At 37.8% G+C, this 18,368-nt stretch overlaps 1 protein-coding gene across 1 annotated transcript in view; it reads right to left on the reverse strand.

Moving 5' to 3' along the window:
* Positions 1-5,218: 5,218 nt before the first annotated feature.
* The window catches only part of LOC107742989 (gamma-aminobutyric acid receptor subunit rho-2-like), a 29,011-nt gene continuing 15,861 nt past the window's right edge, over positions 5,219-18,368 (reverse strand). The window contains exons 2-8 of the mRNA XM_016556082.1: positions 17,971-18,038; positions 14,946-15,169; positions 14,721-14,803; positions 14,305-14,445; positions 10,621-10,773; positions 6,459-6,655; positions 5,219-5,592 (exon numbers count right to left, since the gene is read on the reverse strand). Coding sequence (XP_016411568.1) covers positions 5,284-5,592; positions 6,459-6,655; positions 10,621-10,773; positions 14,305-14,445; positions 14,721-14,803; positions 14,946-15,169; positions 17,971-18,038 — 1,175 coding nt within the window. The 3' untranslated portion in view covers positions 5,219-5,283. The remainder of the gene's footprint in view (positions 5,593-6,458; positions 6,656-10,620; positions 10,774-14,304; positions 14,446-14,720; positions 14,804-14,945; positions 15,170-17,970; positions 18,039-18,368) is intronic.

Consider the following 18,368-nt stretch of genomic DNA (forward strand, 5'->3'; position numbering starts at 1 on the left):
AGCAAATGAATAGAGTGCAAGTCTAAAAGGGAAAAGTGTTTTTTTTTTTTTTTTAAGAATAGAATTAGAATAGAGAGTGCTAGAGTTAGAGGGTCAAATAAAGATGGAAGAGATGTGTTTTTAGCCGATTCTTGAAGATGGCTAAGGACTCAGCTGCTCGGATTGAGTTGGAAAAGTGTGGTTAAATGTGTTAAATGAGTTGGAAATGTGTTGAATCAAAGATATTTTTGTTGAATAAAGGTTTGATGTTTGTATAACTGAGCTAATAGTTTTGATAAATATATTATATGTTTCAAGAAAATACAGTATGTTTTAACAATTGGAAAAAATTGCATTACATGAGAAAAAAGCAATAATAGAGTGACATGAGAGACTCAAGATATTCTTTACATAACGTACCCAGTGTAAAGGCTTGAGCTGCTTGATTTGAGTTTCAAGGGTTTATTAATCAAATGCACATCAAGCAGCATGTAACAATAATCATTGGCAATTGAATATACTTTCCACAGGAGTCCTAGAGAAAACAAACTAAGGTAACAAAAGGTTATTAATGGAATGTTTGCAAAACATCAGCAAATAAAAACCCTCATTCTGACACACTCTGATTTATAGTTTTGGAAAACAAGTATCTTGTTTTAATTTTTTGATAGTTCTGTCCTTCTGCTCAGGTTCAGTGCAGTCCCTTGATTTGGACACCAGGTGGGAGATAATGTCAGGATCCTCCTTTTACTTATGTCAAATCTTGTTTATGATTTTCAGTGTCAGGATTCTGGCATCCATGTTGTGGCTTGTGTTTGTTCTTGATCTAGACCAGATATCAGGATCCTGCCAGTTCGGTCTGGTTTGGGTTCTCTGTGTCAGAATCCTATAGCTTCATGATATCTACCTTGTTGTGTTCTAGTTTTGCTCTACCATGGGCCATTTCCAGTTTTTGTTTCCAGTTCATTTGGCTGTAGTCTGGGCCCTGTTGTGTTTTTGCCTGAACAATTTCAGTTTTATTTTTTCCCTTTTATTAATAAAGAGTTTGAGTTCAGACAGCCTGTGCTTGGATTGTGTTATCAATCAGCACAGTGTGCATAAAATTAATGTTCAGATTCCATTACTTAGTTGTCATTTGGTTTTTGACTAGATGTATTGATGCAGTCTACAACTGCAATAAGTGATGTCGATGTAGCTAGACCTGACCTTCTGATGACACCTGAGTTTATGTCCACGATATCTGGTAACCCACAATGAATAATGAGCTGAAATACATTCCCTGACCCTGTAGGACTTCACACTACTAGGCAGGAGTTAATCCGATAACAGGCTATTATGCAATTAGTTGGCTATTGTCAATAGCGTGACTGGCCAAGACATTTAACGTCATGTAGCTATATTTAATATTTGAAAAAGGAGGCTCTAAAACCACAGGTGTATGTAGGTGTGTGTTTCATCTCTGAAGTGTCCTTTAATCCATGATTATCTCCATAGTTTCACTATTGTTCAGTCAGAGGTTGTTGTCCTGACGCACTGTCCTTGTTTCAACTTTCTCTCTTTATACATCCTCCGCACCATCTGTGATCAGGGCACTGACCATTATGTCATCCACAAACTTCTTCAATGACTTTAGTTTTGTAACACAATTATATGTGCATAAGGAAAACAGAAGTGGGCCAAACACAGAGCCTTGGGGGGCTCCATTGTTGGGTGAGCCTCAATAGAGTGTATTCAATTAAAAAGGAATAATTACTGGCTGACATGATGCTGGATTTACATTCTTGGTTCTAAAAGAACATTACAATCAACCAATTAAATTTTAGGAACATAGAAAGAAGCTTGGATTAAGAGCTTGAAAATGATTCTGTCGTTTCATTAAGATTTTAGAGATACATTAATGTTTTACATTAGTGTTATGGATGGGGTAGGGCTAGGAATCCAATCGGATTTATATTAAAAATAGACTTTGATCTTCCAAGCTGTTTAATAGCAGTCAGCGGGTGTTACAGTTCATCAGTCCAAAAGAAGTGAAATAAAGCACATTCATCCATAATAAAAAGTGCCTCACACGGCTGCGGGGGGTGAACAAAGGCCTCCTGTAGCGAATCGATGTGTTTTTGTAAGAAAAATATCCATATTCAAAATGTAATAATCACCTTAATGTAGCTTGTGCCAACAGTTGTACACCGGAGCAGCTCCGGGAGGATGACGTAAGATGTCGGCGTTGCGCATGCGCCGGTGAGTCTCGTGAAAACCAACGTTTATTTACAGGAGCAAAGGAAGCAAAGTTTCCTTACTTTAGCAAAGGAAAACCAGTCTCCTCTTGGCTTATATCGAAATCCTCCGACATTCTTCTTTACAAATCCTCACACCCGCTGACTGCCATTAAACAGCTTGAAAGATCAAAGACAATTTTTAATATAACTCCGCTACTGGATTCGTATGAAAGAAGAAAGTCATATACACCTAGGATGCCTTGAGGGTGAGTAATTCATGGGCTAATTTTCATTTTTGGGTGAACTAACCCTTTAATATCACAACAGATCATCAAAATGCACTTTTTTCAAACATTTCAGCATATTTTCAAATATGTTAGTACAATAAACTATAGTAATTGCTGTTAGAGATTTTAGTCAGAATAAAACAATACTGAAAAATCCCAATTACTGATTTTTTTTTTTTTTTACCTGGTGATCACAACTGGATAGCTTATTCGTAAAAATTTCTGTGCGCATTTGCAATATGCAAACATGGAGCAGGATAGACTGGAAGACCTGTTGCGGATCAAAGAGGTAGACGTGGATCCAGCTAAACAGGCAGGCATGGGCCTCAACAAAGAAGTGGTCATCAGAGGAACATAGGCAGAAGACAGCTTACTGTTATTTCAAATGAAGTCCAGGCCATATTTTAGCCTGGACAACTTGGGGGAATCATCTCAATGTGTGCAGCTATATGTGAAGACATTGTGGTAGTCTGTAGACCATTTCTTGGATGCAGCACTGAACACCCGATAGCTTTTCTGGAAGAATTTGAACAGGCCTGTCACGGTGAAGACATCAGTTATGTTATTGTGTGGGAAAATCAACCATTTTGGAGTGGTTTCAGACTTATCCTTGGTTCATGTTCCTATATCTCCCACCATATTCCCCTTTCCTCAACCCAAACTCTTTGCTGCTTGGAAGTGGAAGGTGTACGATCACCATCCCCATAAGCATGCCACGCCATGCAATGACATAACTGCACAGCAATGTCAAGCCTTGACCCATCATGCCAGAAGGTTTTTCTCATGGTGCTTGAACAAAGAAGATATTCACTGTGATCTTGATGAAAATGTATGGCCAAATGTTTAGGACAGGCTTGATGTCAATTAATTTGAGATTCCCTATTTAGAGTAAAGTGTTTACATTTATTGTTTGACAATGCAACCACTGTAGTGTTGTAGAAATACTGTAAAATAAAATATTTTCCTGTATAATTTTTGTGTGTTCTTTCAACATAATTTACTTGTATAAATATGTTTTATTATGGCTTTTGTAATCTCTATTCTGATATGACTGTCTACAGCAACAGGTAATTTCAAACTGAATATGTAAAACAAAGACTTTTAAAAACTTACCACTTACTTTTGAAAATAGTACCACAGTAATTTAAAATCTGTAAATGCAATCAACAAATAGGATTCTAACATATACATCTTTCTTATCCAAGAATGTACATCTGCTAGCAGGGTGTACATTATGTCATGATCTTTCGTGTACCTGTGTTGTCTCTTTACTTTCAATCAATAACAAATAACAATTTTCTTTTACTTTTGTTAAAGGTGCACTAAGCGATTTTTGCCAAACGATGTTGATATTTGAAAGCACCAAAACAAACACGCCCATACCCCAACAGGAACTCCCCCCTATTTTGATAACTCCGCCCCACACGTTCGTACACAACCCTGGCAACGACAATGGCAAAATCTGCTATGACTGCCGGCCACAGCATATTCAAGCAAAAGCCAACACAGAAAAGTTTGAAAAACTCGCCTATCAAGAAGAAACAAAGCAACCTCGGCCGTCCGATTCCCTTCCGCTCCTTGAGTTTCTCCACCGCTGGAAAGCTGCTCCAATATTTACGCGGGTACTACCTCTTGCCTGATCGTAACCCTTCTTTTTAATGTTTTATTCCTCTGAAATTTTCCTTTTTTTATCTGCCGTCTCTCTCTATCTATAGTCGATGCTAATATCTGTCCTGTGCACTCACTGAGCGCTCTCTTCTTCCTATCATTACTAGACACGCCCCTTGCTGCTTATTGGCTGCAAGTGTGTTTTGGGACTCGGTCCGACACTGTGGTCAAAAGCAGTGGTGGACAAAGTACACAAATCAAGTACTTGAGTAAAAGTACAGATCCGTATTATAAAATATTACTCCAGTAAAAGTAAAAGTACTCAGTTTTCAATTTTACTCGAGTGAAAGTACAAAAGTACTTGATTTTTTATGTACGTAGGTAAAAAGTACTGATAGATGAATGTTTATTTTGCAGTTTTATATAGGCTACTTTTATCATTTAATTTTATATTAGCATATATTTTTTTATAATCCTACTCCTCAAAATACCTGGGATTTTCCCAAAATAACCAATAAGGAAATAATGAATATAATAAGGAAAATATAATTAGATTTTCATAATGATTTTTTTCTTCTCAAACCTTGTCTGTGGTGTAAAAACACCCCTGGCCAAATGCCCCCAAAGGGCTTCACTTCCCACTTTGATAATTACTGTAGTTACCATGTTCTGAACATCACATCCTTTCTTTTTCCCTCAGATGTAATCTATCTAGGTAGTTGAATAAAAATATTAGGACTTTATTTTTTTTTTAATTACCTCAATTTAGCACCAGCAAGCTCGTTAGCTAGACAGTTAGCATCTTATTGACTTATTTTCAGCATGGTTATGAATAAACATTTATATTTGTCTACTCGGCTAGTTGATCCAGATACATAGTAACTTAGGCATTGTGTGCTGACAAACAATATAAAAACAGACGTCAAATAACGATACGTTTTATGAAATGTAGTGAAGTAAAAAGTACGATCTTATGCTTTGGAATGTAGTGAAGTAAAAGTAAAAGTTACTCAAAATAAAACTACTCCAGTAAAGTACAGATACTTGAAAAATGTACTTAAGTACAGTAACGAAGTTAAACTACTTCGGTACTGTCCACCACTGGTCAAAAGCGTTTTTCAAAAATCGCTTAGTGCACCTTTAATATGTATGTATTTCAATATGTTACGACCACAATCTCTTTGCAAGGCAGTTCAGCAGTATACAGACCAATAGATCAGATTGAAGAATATAAAGGCCCCTGGGAAGATCATGCGAGAGTAGGCATCAATGACGTGAGTGTTTTGGATGATACGGAGGCCTCGAAGGGTCTTCCTCTTTGCTCCTGTGGCCTCATTTGCCAAAGACAGGCACACCACCATGTGGTCCTGTTTATCTGCAGCCTCCTCAGCGGAGACAGGGGCCTGGGTATATCCTGCCAGGCTATTGGCATCAGGCTTACTGTACGCTTCATCCAGAATCATAGTCCTTGCGTGGGTTATGTCACATGTGCAGGGTAAAGGCTAAAATGGAAAAACACAAACACTTCCGTATCCATTTAGAGAACTTTTAACTTGCCTCCATGTTGTGAATATTACCTTTACATGCATTACAAACTTAAAATATTGGCTTCACAAAATCCTCCTAAAAACTTTACGTCATAGGGAAGTAAGGGAATTTCAACATTCACAGTGGCTAGTCTGTGATTTTATTGCCGCCCGAATCCAAAATGTTGGTGTTTTTCTCCTACGTACCACCCATGTAAAAATTCCCAAAAACACAGAGGCCATGTTAACTGCTATCTATTAATTCACAAGTATGTATAAATCCAAAAGTTATTTTGCAATTATTGTTTGACCACTGCCAAGCACCGTACTGTGCTTCACAGTAACGTGGATGCATTTTAAAAATAGACTTTTATTTCTGAAATGCTGGAATCCGTTTACAAGAATAATAGCCCGTTACATTACTGTTCAAATACAGCTGTTAAATTGTAAAACCTTTTTATAAATTAGGGTTTGTGTGACTGATTATTTTACTACTCCAAGTAGCCAGGTCAAATGTTACCTTACATATTTAAAGAGGACATATTTATGATAATTTCCACATTTTTAAAATTGCATCCATATTTTGAAGGTATAAATCTAATTTAAACCACAGTGTGCCAATTTTCCCATTAATAAATGTAAATTTGTTTTTTTGGGGGGGTTCCAAGGTATTGCTAGACACCTTATAAAAACAATAGCTTAAATACCACATACTGTACAAAAACTGTATGTTTTGTCAAGCTCACATAATGAAGGTGCATAAAGGCAAGTGATAGTGAAAATTACTGTTAGCAAAAAAAGGAGATTATTCGAATGTACTTGAAAATCAGTTGTGCATTTACCTTCTCCTTTGATTTGCGATCTGTCCCATCATGCACTGTGGTCAGGTAGTTTATGGCAGCATACTCAAGTACCGATAAAAAGACAAAGACGAAGCTGACCCACAGGTAAATGTCCACGGCTTTGATGTAGGAGACTCTGGGCATGGAGGCGTTCACTCCAGTGATGATGGTGGACATGGTGAGCACCGTCGTGATGCCTACAAGAAATCACAGTGAAATTTTGCTAAGAATACTGTAAGGGTTTTGACGGTTGTTTTTTTGTTGTTTTTTTCTTCAGTTTGTCTCTATTTCATCTTCACACCAACTACGCACTAGTGTAACACAGGGCAGAAACAAACAAAAAAAGTTTTGTATTTTAATCCAATTTTGTGTACTTTTTGATTGGACTGCTAAGGGTACGTTTACACAACACTGATGTACTAAAAACAGAAAAGGTTTGCCTTTGCATTTTTGAAAGGTTTCGCATACAGACGACAATGTTGTTAAAACAATCCCCATTCACACAGATCCTTGAAAAAAACGCTATACTATACATTCCAGGCCAGTGGTTAGCGATGTGACTTTGTAAAGAAACACTTTACAATAGTAATAGTATTAGCATGATGTCACCGTTTTCACACATTCACATTTTTGTAGTTTACATGGAGATGTTAACAGTATCATTTGCAAAAAAAAAATTGAAAGCAATTTTTAAAAGTTTGCATTTTCAGGCTCCCAAAACACAGTTGTTATGTAAATGAATAGCTAAAACACATAATTCTTTCCCGGTTTTAATTGAAAATGGTGTCGTATAAATACCCCCCCCAAAGTGTTAATAAAGAGATTTCATAAGTGTTAAGAAAGAGAACTGTTGGTCTGTATCCCTAAATGTTCAATAGTGTTTAAGTATTTTCTGTTTTTTAAATGCACTGGGTCTTTCTTTCTTTAATGTGTGCACAGCAGTGATGCAAGTTACATAATCAGATTACTTTTCAAGTAGGGTAGAGTGGAGGAAAACACCCCCTATTGTTTTTTCCCAAAATAACCACTAGATAAAGTCAAGATACATTTTTGTGGACTACATTGACAAGAGTGATGTATAAGTATCCACCATGAAGCTTACACTGGTGATGTACCTGAGAAGTAAGTGATCTAATTTTCAGCAGAAAGAAAAAGCGTTTTAAAGCTTGTTGTTTTGTAGAACATCACAGTTACAGTATATATTATATGAGAATAGTAAGGCCTGTAGATAGGTAGTATGTGTAATTTAAGAAAAAATATAATTATATTTTCAGAATGACATAATGTTTTTTTTTTTTTCAAACAGTCTGTGGGGTAAAACGCCCCCAAGGTGCATGGCTTAATTACTGTAGTTACTCTGTTCTGAACATCAAATCCTTTGTTTTTCCATCAACTGTATTGATGTATAAAAATATTTCAACTTTATATTTAAAAATTAACTTAAGTTAGCATCAGGTAGCTAGTTAGCTAGCCAGTTAGCATCAGCTAACAATATTTTTCAAATAGGCTATTATAATTTTGTAATTCATAATTAATTATTTATTATATTCTTTTTAATTTTAAGCTAAAACTGCCTGTACTCTGATTTTGCTGTAAATGTATAAAGCAAATTGCTTTGTCAGAATTTTACGTTTTTGGCATTTTACGTCACCTGTGGGGCAAAACGCCCCCTTGGTACTAATTTAAATTTTGTTAAAAATCTAATAACATGAAAACTCATGACATTTTTCATACGTGTTTATAATTTATGTCATTGTCACTAAAATATGATAATTTTTCTGGACACATTTAACTTTTGTTTCACAGAAAAAAATTCAACAGTCCTTAAGGGGGGGGGTTCCCCAACTCTACCCTAATCAGTAAAGTAACACATTACTTTTAAATTTACTAGAAAATATCTGTGTTACTTTTTCAAATAAGTAACACAAGTTACTTTGTTTTCCCATTTATTGACTGAGAGCTCTCCTGTTCCCTCTCATGTTGAGAGAAATTGGGAGTAAGTGCAGCAGCACTTTCTTCAGGTTGAGGCTTATTAAGTTCACTTTTGGTGTGAAAGTGTCTTTACAGTTTCCAAAAATATAACTTTTTTGTTCTTAAAAATAAGCAAGTCCAGTTCAGGTGACAAAAAGTAACACAAAAGTAACAAAGCATTACTTCCCATAAAAATTAAAAATACTTTTTTGAGTAATCCAATATTGTAATGTATTACTTTTTAAAGTGACTTTTTCCCAACACTGGTGCACTGCAGAATTTTTAATTGTAGTGGCAATTGATTTAAATTACAATGGCTGTAACAGGCTGTAACAGGTATTAATGCAATGGCAATCTATTGCAGTTATTTGTCAGACTCTGTTCCTTGTTTTGTGTGTGTTTTGCTCCCCATGTGCCTTCCTTGCCCTTATTTGGTCCTGTCCCCATTTAGTTCTATGTGTTCCAGGTGTTCCTTGTTATTAGTTATCCTCCTCACCTGTCTTCCCCTCGTTATCTGCCCTACTTGAGTCCTAGCCCGTTCTGTTCTCCTTTGTCTGGAATTGTATATGTCTACCCTTGCTATGTGTGTTTTCCTTGTTCCCTGGATGTGATTAAAACCTATATGTTTGAATTCCACTCCTCATCTCCTCGCTCCTTCGTCTCCGTGCTCCTCAAAGTAGCGAAACGTGACATTATTATATTTGTCCACTGTTAACACTGTTTAATGAACAGTCATTAAATGTTCTAAATCATCTACACAAGTCTTGAGTTTTCAGAAAGCGGTCATTTCTTAATTTCATACTAAGTACAGTGGGTATAGAAAAAAAATCACCCCCCTTTAAAAAAAAACACATTTTGTTGCTTTGCAGCCCGAAATGAAGACGGACACGGTTTTTGTTTTATCCAGTTGTATTTACTCAGTGCAACTTATAACATCCAAGTGAAAGATACAAAACCAACATGTCAGAAAAAAATTAAAAACAGAATCACTGATTTGGAAAAAGGATCACGCTCTTATGTCAGTATTTTGTTGAACCACCTTTTGCTTTAATTACAGCCTTTAGTCTGTTAGGATTTGTCTCTACTAACTTTGCACATCTCGACTTTGGAATATTTGCCCAAATATTTATCTGGATTGTGAGCTGTATTGGATTTCAGCCAGACATATTGTTTGGTGTTGAGGTCAAATAATTAATTTTGAGTCTCATCTGCCTCAGAATCTTCAAGGTGTGTTTTGGCAAAACTCAGTCGTGACTGCATGTGGCCTTTCTTGAGGAGTGGCTTTTTTCTTGCAACCCTCCCATACAAGCCACATTTGTGGAGAATTTGTGATATTGTTGTCACATGCACACAATGACCACTCTTTGTCATAAACTCCTGCAACTAAATTCCTGATCCAGGGAGGGTCTGTGTTGTACCAAATACTTTCCACTTCTTAATATAGACTTCACTGTGCTTCTAGGCATTGATAAAGGCTTTAAAAAAATTGTATCCATCCCCAGACTTGTGCCTGTCCACAACTTTATCCCGGTGATCTTTTGACAGTGTCTTGCCACCGATAGTTGATTGTTTTCGTCAGTTGCACTACCATGGACTGAAATGCTCCAGGAAAGCTCTTTTCATGCTGAGCTGATCAAAATGAACACAGCTGATCACAGTTGAAAGTAAAATGGCTTTGTGTGCCATTGAGAAGGTGATGAGCTCCACCTGATTGAGTTTACAAGTCATCTTTATGGGGTGATCCTTTTTCCAACTCAGTATTCTGGTTTATAATTTAAAAAAAAACAATTCTGACATGTTGGTGTTATATCTTTCACTTGGATGTTATATGTTGCACTGAGTAAATACAGCTGGATAAAACAAAAACCGTGTCCATCGTCATTTCAGGGGGCAAAGCAACACAATGTGATTATTTTATAGGTGTGATTCTTTTCAATACACACTGTAGTTTTCAACCTTGATTTAAAAATAGAACAATAACAAATACTCTTTTCACACAGTCCCCAACATTAGTGTAGTCGCATTGTTTTGTTTGGCAGCCTCAATATATTGGATATTCTTGATCTTAAATCTGAAATCTTTGTAAGAAATATTTGTATCTACAACTGCTTATATCAACAATGGTTGTGAAATCCTGGACATATTTAAGCATTCAGCCAAACAATCCCACTGGTTTCCCCAATGAATTCACCTAACGAGACTCGTGCAGGAACAGCTCGACAGTCGATCCAGAAGGACACCCATGACAACATGACCATCAGAGTGGCGGGAAAGTACGTCTGAAGCAGGAAGAAGAAGATATGACGACGCAGAGTGAAGTTGATGTAAAGACGATTGTACCAACCTGAAGGAGATATGAAATGAGAACAGGGGTCCGGTCTAGAGGCTTCTTCGGACAGAGCTCCGACGCGGGAACCATGGTGGGTGAGTACGATCCATGTCTAATATATGTATATATGAATATATATGTGTATCTAATGAGACTGGTGGTTGTGTGTAAAAATAACCCTTCTGCTAGTTTTCTTTGCAGTGTTTCCCGGGACCTGTGTGTTTCTGTCCCTTTCTAGGGTAGGTCCTCGATGGGCACCCCCTCTGCTGGGTTCAGAAACCGGGTGCTCGACTTGCAGTGCTTATTTCACTCGTCGATATATGTCCAGACGGTAAGTAAAGCCGGTTTTCGGCTTCATACTTCCTGGATCATGCGGCCATAACACAGGCTTCTGCGGGAGCCTTCGTGATCATCAGGCCCCCGGTGTGTCACTGCAAAAATTTCCTGGACGTCCGGGCTGGGGTTACGCTTTCATGCTACCCTGACTGGTCTACCGTATCTGGGTCGCCCTGAGGGGTTTCCCGATCACCAGGATATCCCCTCTTGCTGAGGCATCGAGCGGGAGGCATAGGTGGCATTACGAGAACCTTCCTGTGTAAATGCTGTCTCGGGCAGTGCTCCCCTCTTCTTTGAGGGTTGTATTTGAGCTTGCCTCTCCCGTTTGGCCCAGTACTTCCGGGTATCTGTAACAGATGCTTGGAAAACTCTAAATAAGTGCAGCACGTTAAGCTTTGCGCACTTTTCTACAAATCCACATAAGTGGTAAGTGTGCACGTTATGCTTTGCCCACTTTTCTAAAATCCACATAAGTGGTAAGTGTGCACGTTATGCTTTGCCCACTTTTCTAAAATCCTGTATGGTAAGGGTTACGCATTTTTGATCTCGTTCCCTTTCTCTGAGTTGGTTAGACCCCGGTTCCTTGGGCTCCACTCAACTAGTGTGTCTCTGTCGACACACTCTGGAAGCATCGCTCCCCTCACCAGTGAGGGTTATTGTGAGTATGGTGCTTTCTTTCGAGCGTTAATCCTCTCTGAGGAGTTGGATTCCTCGCTCCATGGGCTGTCCTCGTGGTAGTATTGAGCAATGCTCCCCTTTTATCAAAGGGTTACCTGGAATGAGCAACGTTATTTCCTCTGAATTCGGAGTTCTCCTCTCACATGAGAAGTTTGAGTTCTCTGTTTCTCCAGAGCACCTGGAACCAGCAGCATCAGGTGAATTAGGCCCTTCCTCTGCCTCCCTGATGCGCTGAGTGTTTGGCTAGCTTGCAGTATGCTTACCCTTCTGATTTTACAATCATGCTGCAGGTCGAGCCCCCTCTCGTTGAGAGCTGGGTTTGTGCTCCCTCAGCCTAGGTAAACTACTGCTAGCCGTTCCAGCATTGGAACATGCTGTAGGTCGAGCCCCCTTCTCGGATTGAGAACTAGGTGTGTTGTTCCCACAGCTAAGTAAATTATTGCTAGCTGTTCCAGCTTTGGAACATGCTGCAGGTCGAGCCCCCTTCTCGGATTGAGAACTGGGTGTGTTGCTCCCTCAGCTAAATAACTGCTAGCTGTTCCACCATTGGAACATGCTGTAGGTTGAGCTCCCTCTCGTTTTGAGAGCTGGATGTTTGCTCCCTCAGCTACAGATTTACTGCTAGCCACTCCAGCATTATAGCCTTAGACATAGCGTTTGGGGATACGCTATTTCTGCTCTTTCAGGGTGCCACGAGAACCCCTAGAACGGTATTCAAGTGTGTGCACGTTATGCTTTGCCCACTTTTCTAAAATCCTGTATGGTAAGAGCTACGCGCAAAGACTTCGTGCTCTTTTTGAGTGGTTTAAAACCCCGGTTCCGCCTTGGGCACCACTCCTCCTATGTATCCTCTGGATACCTACTTTAACAGGGTGTTGCTACTAGGGGTCTGTTGAGACAGTTCCTTCAGCACATACAAAGAGAAACGTGTGGTAGCCCCTGTGTGACAGGCCAAGACTAGTATGATTCTAGGCTCTTGGTCGTATTCCCTTAAAGGAATCTATTTCTGATTCCAAGCCTTGAGCTCTACCCCGGGCCCAGGAGTCTGGCCCTAACAGGTAAGTATTTTGGGGTATGTAGCCTAGGCCTTTGGCCGTAGGGAATAATGTCACTGACAGCCGTTTAACGTCCCAGGGGCAACTCCCATGGCTATGGTAGAGTTGGTACTTAGTGCTCGCCATGGTTCTGGCATGCACTCCCCTCAGCATGGTGGCGTGGGTATACCGTTCCCCATAGCGACTCCTAGAGGACGCAGTTCGAAGTTCCCTTGAAAGGGATCGTCTCCGGTTACTTATGTAACGAGACACTGCGTCCTCTAGGCTTCTTGCCATGCTTCGAACGCAAGCTTCAGATGAAGAAGTGAATGATGTGTGCTCCCGGCGCTTATTTATACTATAGTCGCACCGGTAGTGACGTCATGGCTGTCGCCGGCCAACGAGTTGGTGTTTTTTCAATGTATGCTTCAGACACGGGTCACGACGAGGCGTTCCCCATAGCGACCCCTAGAGGACGCAGTGTCTCGTTCCCTACTCAGGGAACCATGGTTACATAAGTAACCTGAGACGTTTCTTAAGGGTACTCTTGAGCACCCAAGTCTTTAAAATTAAACCTTAATAAAAAATGAATAAACATAAAAAATACCTTTAAATAAGCTATTCTCAATTTTTTAAGTTAATTACATTTTTACAAATGGTCACTCTGTTCTCTTTTTTGTTCTTCTTGTCTCTTCATGCTTGATAACAGCAGGTGTCGTCACAAATGGACAATAATCACATGTAGAGTGAACTTGTTTTATTAATTAACAGCAACACTACTTTAGTGTTACTTCTACTCTCTGTAGAGAAGAAACATATAAACACTGAACTATATTGATTTAACACTGATGATTTTGCTGTGTAATGAACATAATCACATTAGCATAATTGCTGCATTCTGTTTCCATGAGCTTCAATTTAATGACTGCCTTAAACGCATAATGCGTGCATATAAAATGCATGCAAAAAGAAGCCACTCATGACAAAGTCCAAAGTTGCTCAAATCAGATGCCAAATAAACTGATTTAGCCCTTTATATCTGACACTTTTATACATAGTATCTGGAAATTGTAAACTACATAAACGGTACACTTGTAAATAACATACCTGTACATTCATTTAAACAATTATATGTTTTTTCTATATATTTCTATTTCTGTATATAGTGCATTATTTATTTTTCTGTTTTTCTTATATTAGTGTTATTTCATCTTTACTATGTAATTCTATGCATGTCTGCACTATCATTTATGTTTGCACTATGTGTGTACTTTCTTCTGCACTAGAAGCTCCTGTTGCCAAGTCAAATTGTACTTGTTACAAAGTGTAAATATACTTGGTAATAAAGCTCCTTCTGATTCTGATTCTTTATATGCATGCAAAAAAAAAAAGGCATTTGAGCAAGATGTCTGGCACGTCATGCACTAGTAGACAGCCTGTATCTTCTGAAACTGAAAGAGAACTGCCTAGTTTACTATTTAAAATTAGGCATGTGCACCTGTGCTGCTGTAGAAGGCCAGTCTGGAGGTGGTGTGAAACTTCTGAATGAGAAACTGAGACAGTGAGATCTTGTCATCTGTGCTCAGTGATTCATCTCCACTCTTCCAGTAGAGCATCAGGTCTTCATCAGTGTAAGCATCTGGACGCATAGCACATGAACCAATGTTTGCTGAGACTCTGATGTGATATTTAAAGAAATAGTTAAAGAAACTATTAAAGTACAGTTAAAGAATTTATTAAAGGAATAGTTGTTACAAAAATGAAAATATGCTGAAAATTTACTCGGCCTCAGGCCATTCAAGAAGTAGATGATTTTGTTTCTTCATCAGATTTTCTCCAAATCTGTTACCATGAAGAAACAATATCATTCCTTGAACTATTCCGTTCAAATCAGGAGAACTGCATGTCACTCACAGCTCTCCAGCTCTAACGTGCAGGTCTGTGTGTCCAACGGGAACCGACTGAAGTCCATATTACATGCTGAAGTTACGGTCACCCTGAAACACCAAAAAAAAAAACAGTCAAATATGATTATGACAGCAAAATAAAAACTACATGTATGCAAACATGCAGGTTAAGGTTTGCAATGCATTGTCCAAACATTGGTATACTTGCGTAAATTATGTTTGTTGTCCAAACCTGAGGCTGTAGAGCACGTGTCCATCAGGATAGACCCTGATCATGATGTTCTCCGTGGTGGTGTCGTGGATGAAGGATCGTTTGGAATGGACAAAGAACACATCAGGCACCCAGATTTTTTTTACCAATCGACCATCGAAAGTCATGCTTTTATTGGTTTTACTGGGAAAAGACAATCGCTCATCCTTCCAGTAGTGTCTGAGGTACAGGGTCATGGTGAAGTCCTGTATGAAAAGTATACCATGGACTGACTTTCAAGCTTATATATATATATATATATATATATATATAAGGATGAAACAAATTTGTTTGATGATCTGAATCTTTTAAGTGTGAGAAATATGCAAACAATAAAAAAAACAGGAAGGGGGCAAAAACTGTATATATATAAATGCTTTCCTCTTAAAAAAAATAGATGACAACAGAGCTCAATACGTTCAGTTCAATTTTCATTTTGGGTGAACTATCCCTTTAAGAATAATAGGGGGTCAATGGGAAATAAGCTTCAATATATACTTGAATTAATACAATATTTTTAGTATATAAAATATGTTTAGTATATAAATATTATATTGGTGGTTAAGCAAATAAATATTTTTTTCTGCTTCCAAGCTTTAAGCAAAAAGCACATTCAAAACATTATTAAAGGGCTTGCATGTGACAAATCCTGAGATAAACACTTTATGAAAAAAACTTTATGAAGTATGTGCAGCAACCACTTTCATTGTGGCTAAATATGTGCAAATGTCCATATTCAATAATTGAATATCTGTCACCTTAAATTCTACATGCATGCACTGTTAAAATTTTTAGTGTGAAATTACAGTGTATTCCAGGTTAATAATTGCATTACTTTCACAGTAATTTCACAGTGGGACTTCTCTCGTATCTAACTGCACTCTCAGAAATTTCTTGTGAACAAACAGCATCATACTGTGTTTCTACAGTGCAGATGTACTCTGAAAGCACCCAGCATGCAATGCAGCATGAATAGATCAGTTTGAACTTGTTTTTGGTTCACTTTTAGCAGTTTGTGTTGTTGGTGTATATTGTAAGTGTTGTTTTTATTTGTTGAATGTTACCACTGTTGTGTTTTGTATGTCGAGTATTGATATCACATCTTTCAAAGACGTTTCTCAGCAGTTGCTTCACTATTGTGAAAGATCCATCCACAAGCAGTTATGAATATGAAATAAGTTATTGATTCATCTTCATGCTTAAATAATGCTAAAATAAAAACTTCACATGTTCATGCTATTTTGATTATCTTAAAGTCAGGCAATTAGCTTATTTCATATCAGGGTTCCCACTCTTTCATGAACACCAGATTCAAGGACTTTCAAGGACTTTTTAAAGCACCATTTATTTTATATCAAGCACCTATCAAATTCATACCCCAGCATATGTAGTGTCATGAAAGACCTTACATTACTTAACATTTCACCTGAAATCTTTATGTATGGGTAATCATGAATCACTGACTCACTAGATTCGTTCAAAAACGCACTTTCATTCATGAATGAAACTCGACTGTGTTTGCTTTTAGAGATGCGCAGCGGCTCAGCTGTTACTATATTTGGAAATATTTTCGTTGATGCAATATATACAGTAAGACAATAAGAATGTTTGCGGGAGTGTGACACACACGTTGCGGGAGTGGGCGGTAATGGTCAGGAATTCAGTGGGAGCGGGCTTAAGAAAACTGTCCCGCTCAGGTCTCTAGGCTGCGCATCAACACACACGTTTTAGTTTTTTTCGCGCTCCCCCAGCATATTCTAGCTTATCATCATTTTGACAAATGTTTTCATTTGTCACACTTCTGACATGGATAGATCAGAAATTTTAATATGAATATGCAAGGTCGAAGAGCCCAAACAAATAGGATCACCAATCACCATTATGGTGACTTCAAAACAATTACAGTAGTAAACAACTAAATTTCTCACAGTGGCACAGTTAAAGACAACTTTATAATGTGAATTCACAGTAAAGCAAGAGCAGTAAATTACTGTGATGTTAGCATCATTCTGCTGTTCATTCACAGGAAGTTTACAAGAAAATGACCCAGCATGCGTTGATTTCACAGTAAATTTCTGACTACAGTAATTTATTGTAAAATAATCCTCTTTGATCCTGTAAATTCCTGGTAATTTTTTAGTTTGGTTTTGTTTATATTTGACTAGCCGACATGACAGTTGTCTTGTTACTAATACCATCTGATCATGTGATCTCAACCATAAGAGAATATAGAATAAAACAGCTTAGTGCCGCTTTAACAGTGCAGATACTGTTGATGTGGTTACAAAACAAATTTGCTTAGTCCAATTTAAACCTGAAAAAAAAAAAGCTTTTATGCAAGGTGAAATATGACCAATCTGTTGGCATTACTGAGGGATGTCAGCACTTTTACAAGCCTTCAAACGGGATGGACTGATCCTGATTGGCTGATTCTCTGTGATGTCACTGCGTAAACCTCATGCATTATCCTCTAGCATATTATGTAAAATCAAATCCATGCTCACTCGTAAACATCGGCACTGATATGCTAAATAAAAGCATGTCTAGACACATCTCCGATGCTTTCAAAAGGAAAGGTTAATCACAAATGCTGAGCTCCAAATATAATCCATGCAATCTCCCTGATATCATTTGGACTGCAAGTAGCCTACTTTAATGTTAATAATCACATTCTCATTATGTTAATGGGCAAAAATCATACATTATTTCAATTTGTAAAGTATGCATGCATCACTCTTAATGTGCTGAGTTTAATTAATGCTGATTTTTATTTTAAAAGAAAGGGAGATTTTCATTAATGTACAGTGTTTTGTTTTTTGGCATTAATGTTTTTTTGTTTGTTTGTTTATTTGCTTAATGGCCATGACAACTATGCAAAGCTAATGCAAAAATGTTAATGGCTTCATATTCTTTATGTAAAATATAATTGTTTTTGGAATGAAATATGCCTTACATTATAATAAACAATTTATAACAATCACTGACCAAATAATACAACTTTTCTTACCATATCTACTTCGGAGATACTGTCCAAACTCTCTACCTGTACATCAACACCTACTGGTACTGCTGGACCTGAGGAGAAGAGAACAGTATTAGTTTCAAGTTTGTTTGTTTTTTTATAATGTGCAATTTAAAGTGGCCGAGAAGTGCAAAGCAAATCACAATTCTGAAAACAAAATAACAAATTACAAACGCAAATGCAAGTCTAAAAAACAAAATAACAATTCAGAAAGCACAACAACAAATTCGAAAACAAAATAACAAGTCAGAAAACACAACGACAAATCAGACAAACCGGAAAAGGTAGGTATAGTTTGAGACTTGGTTTTTGACGCGATCGACCCGGGTTCGATCCCGCCTTTTGCCGAACTTTTTTTTCCTCCCTTTTCAAATCTCGTATTA

This window comes from Sinocyclocheilus rhinocerous, unplaced genomic scaffold, assembly GCF_001515625.1.
Source record: "Sinocyclocheilus rhinocerous isolate Xijiao unplaced genomic scaffold, SAMN03320098_v1.1 scaffold617, whole genome shotgun sequence".
NCBI classification, from domain to species: domain Eukaryota; kingdom Metazoa; phylum Chordata; class Actinopteri; order Cypriniformes; family Cyprinidae; genus Sinocyclocheilus; species Sinocyclocheilus rhinocerous.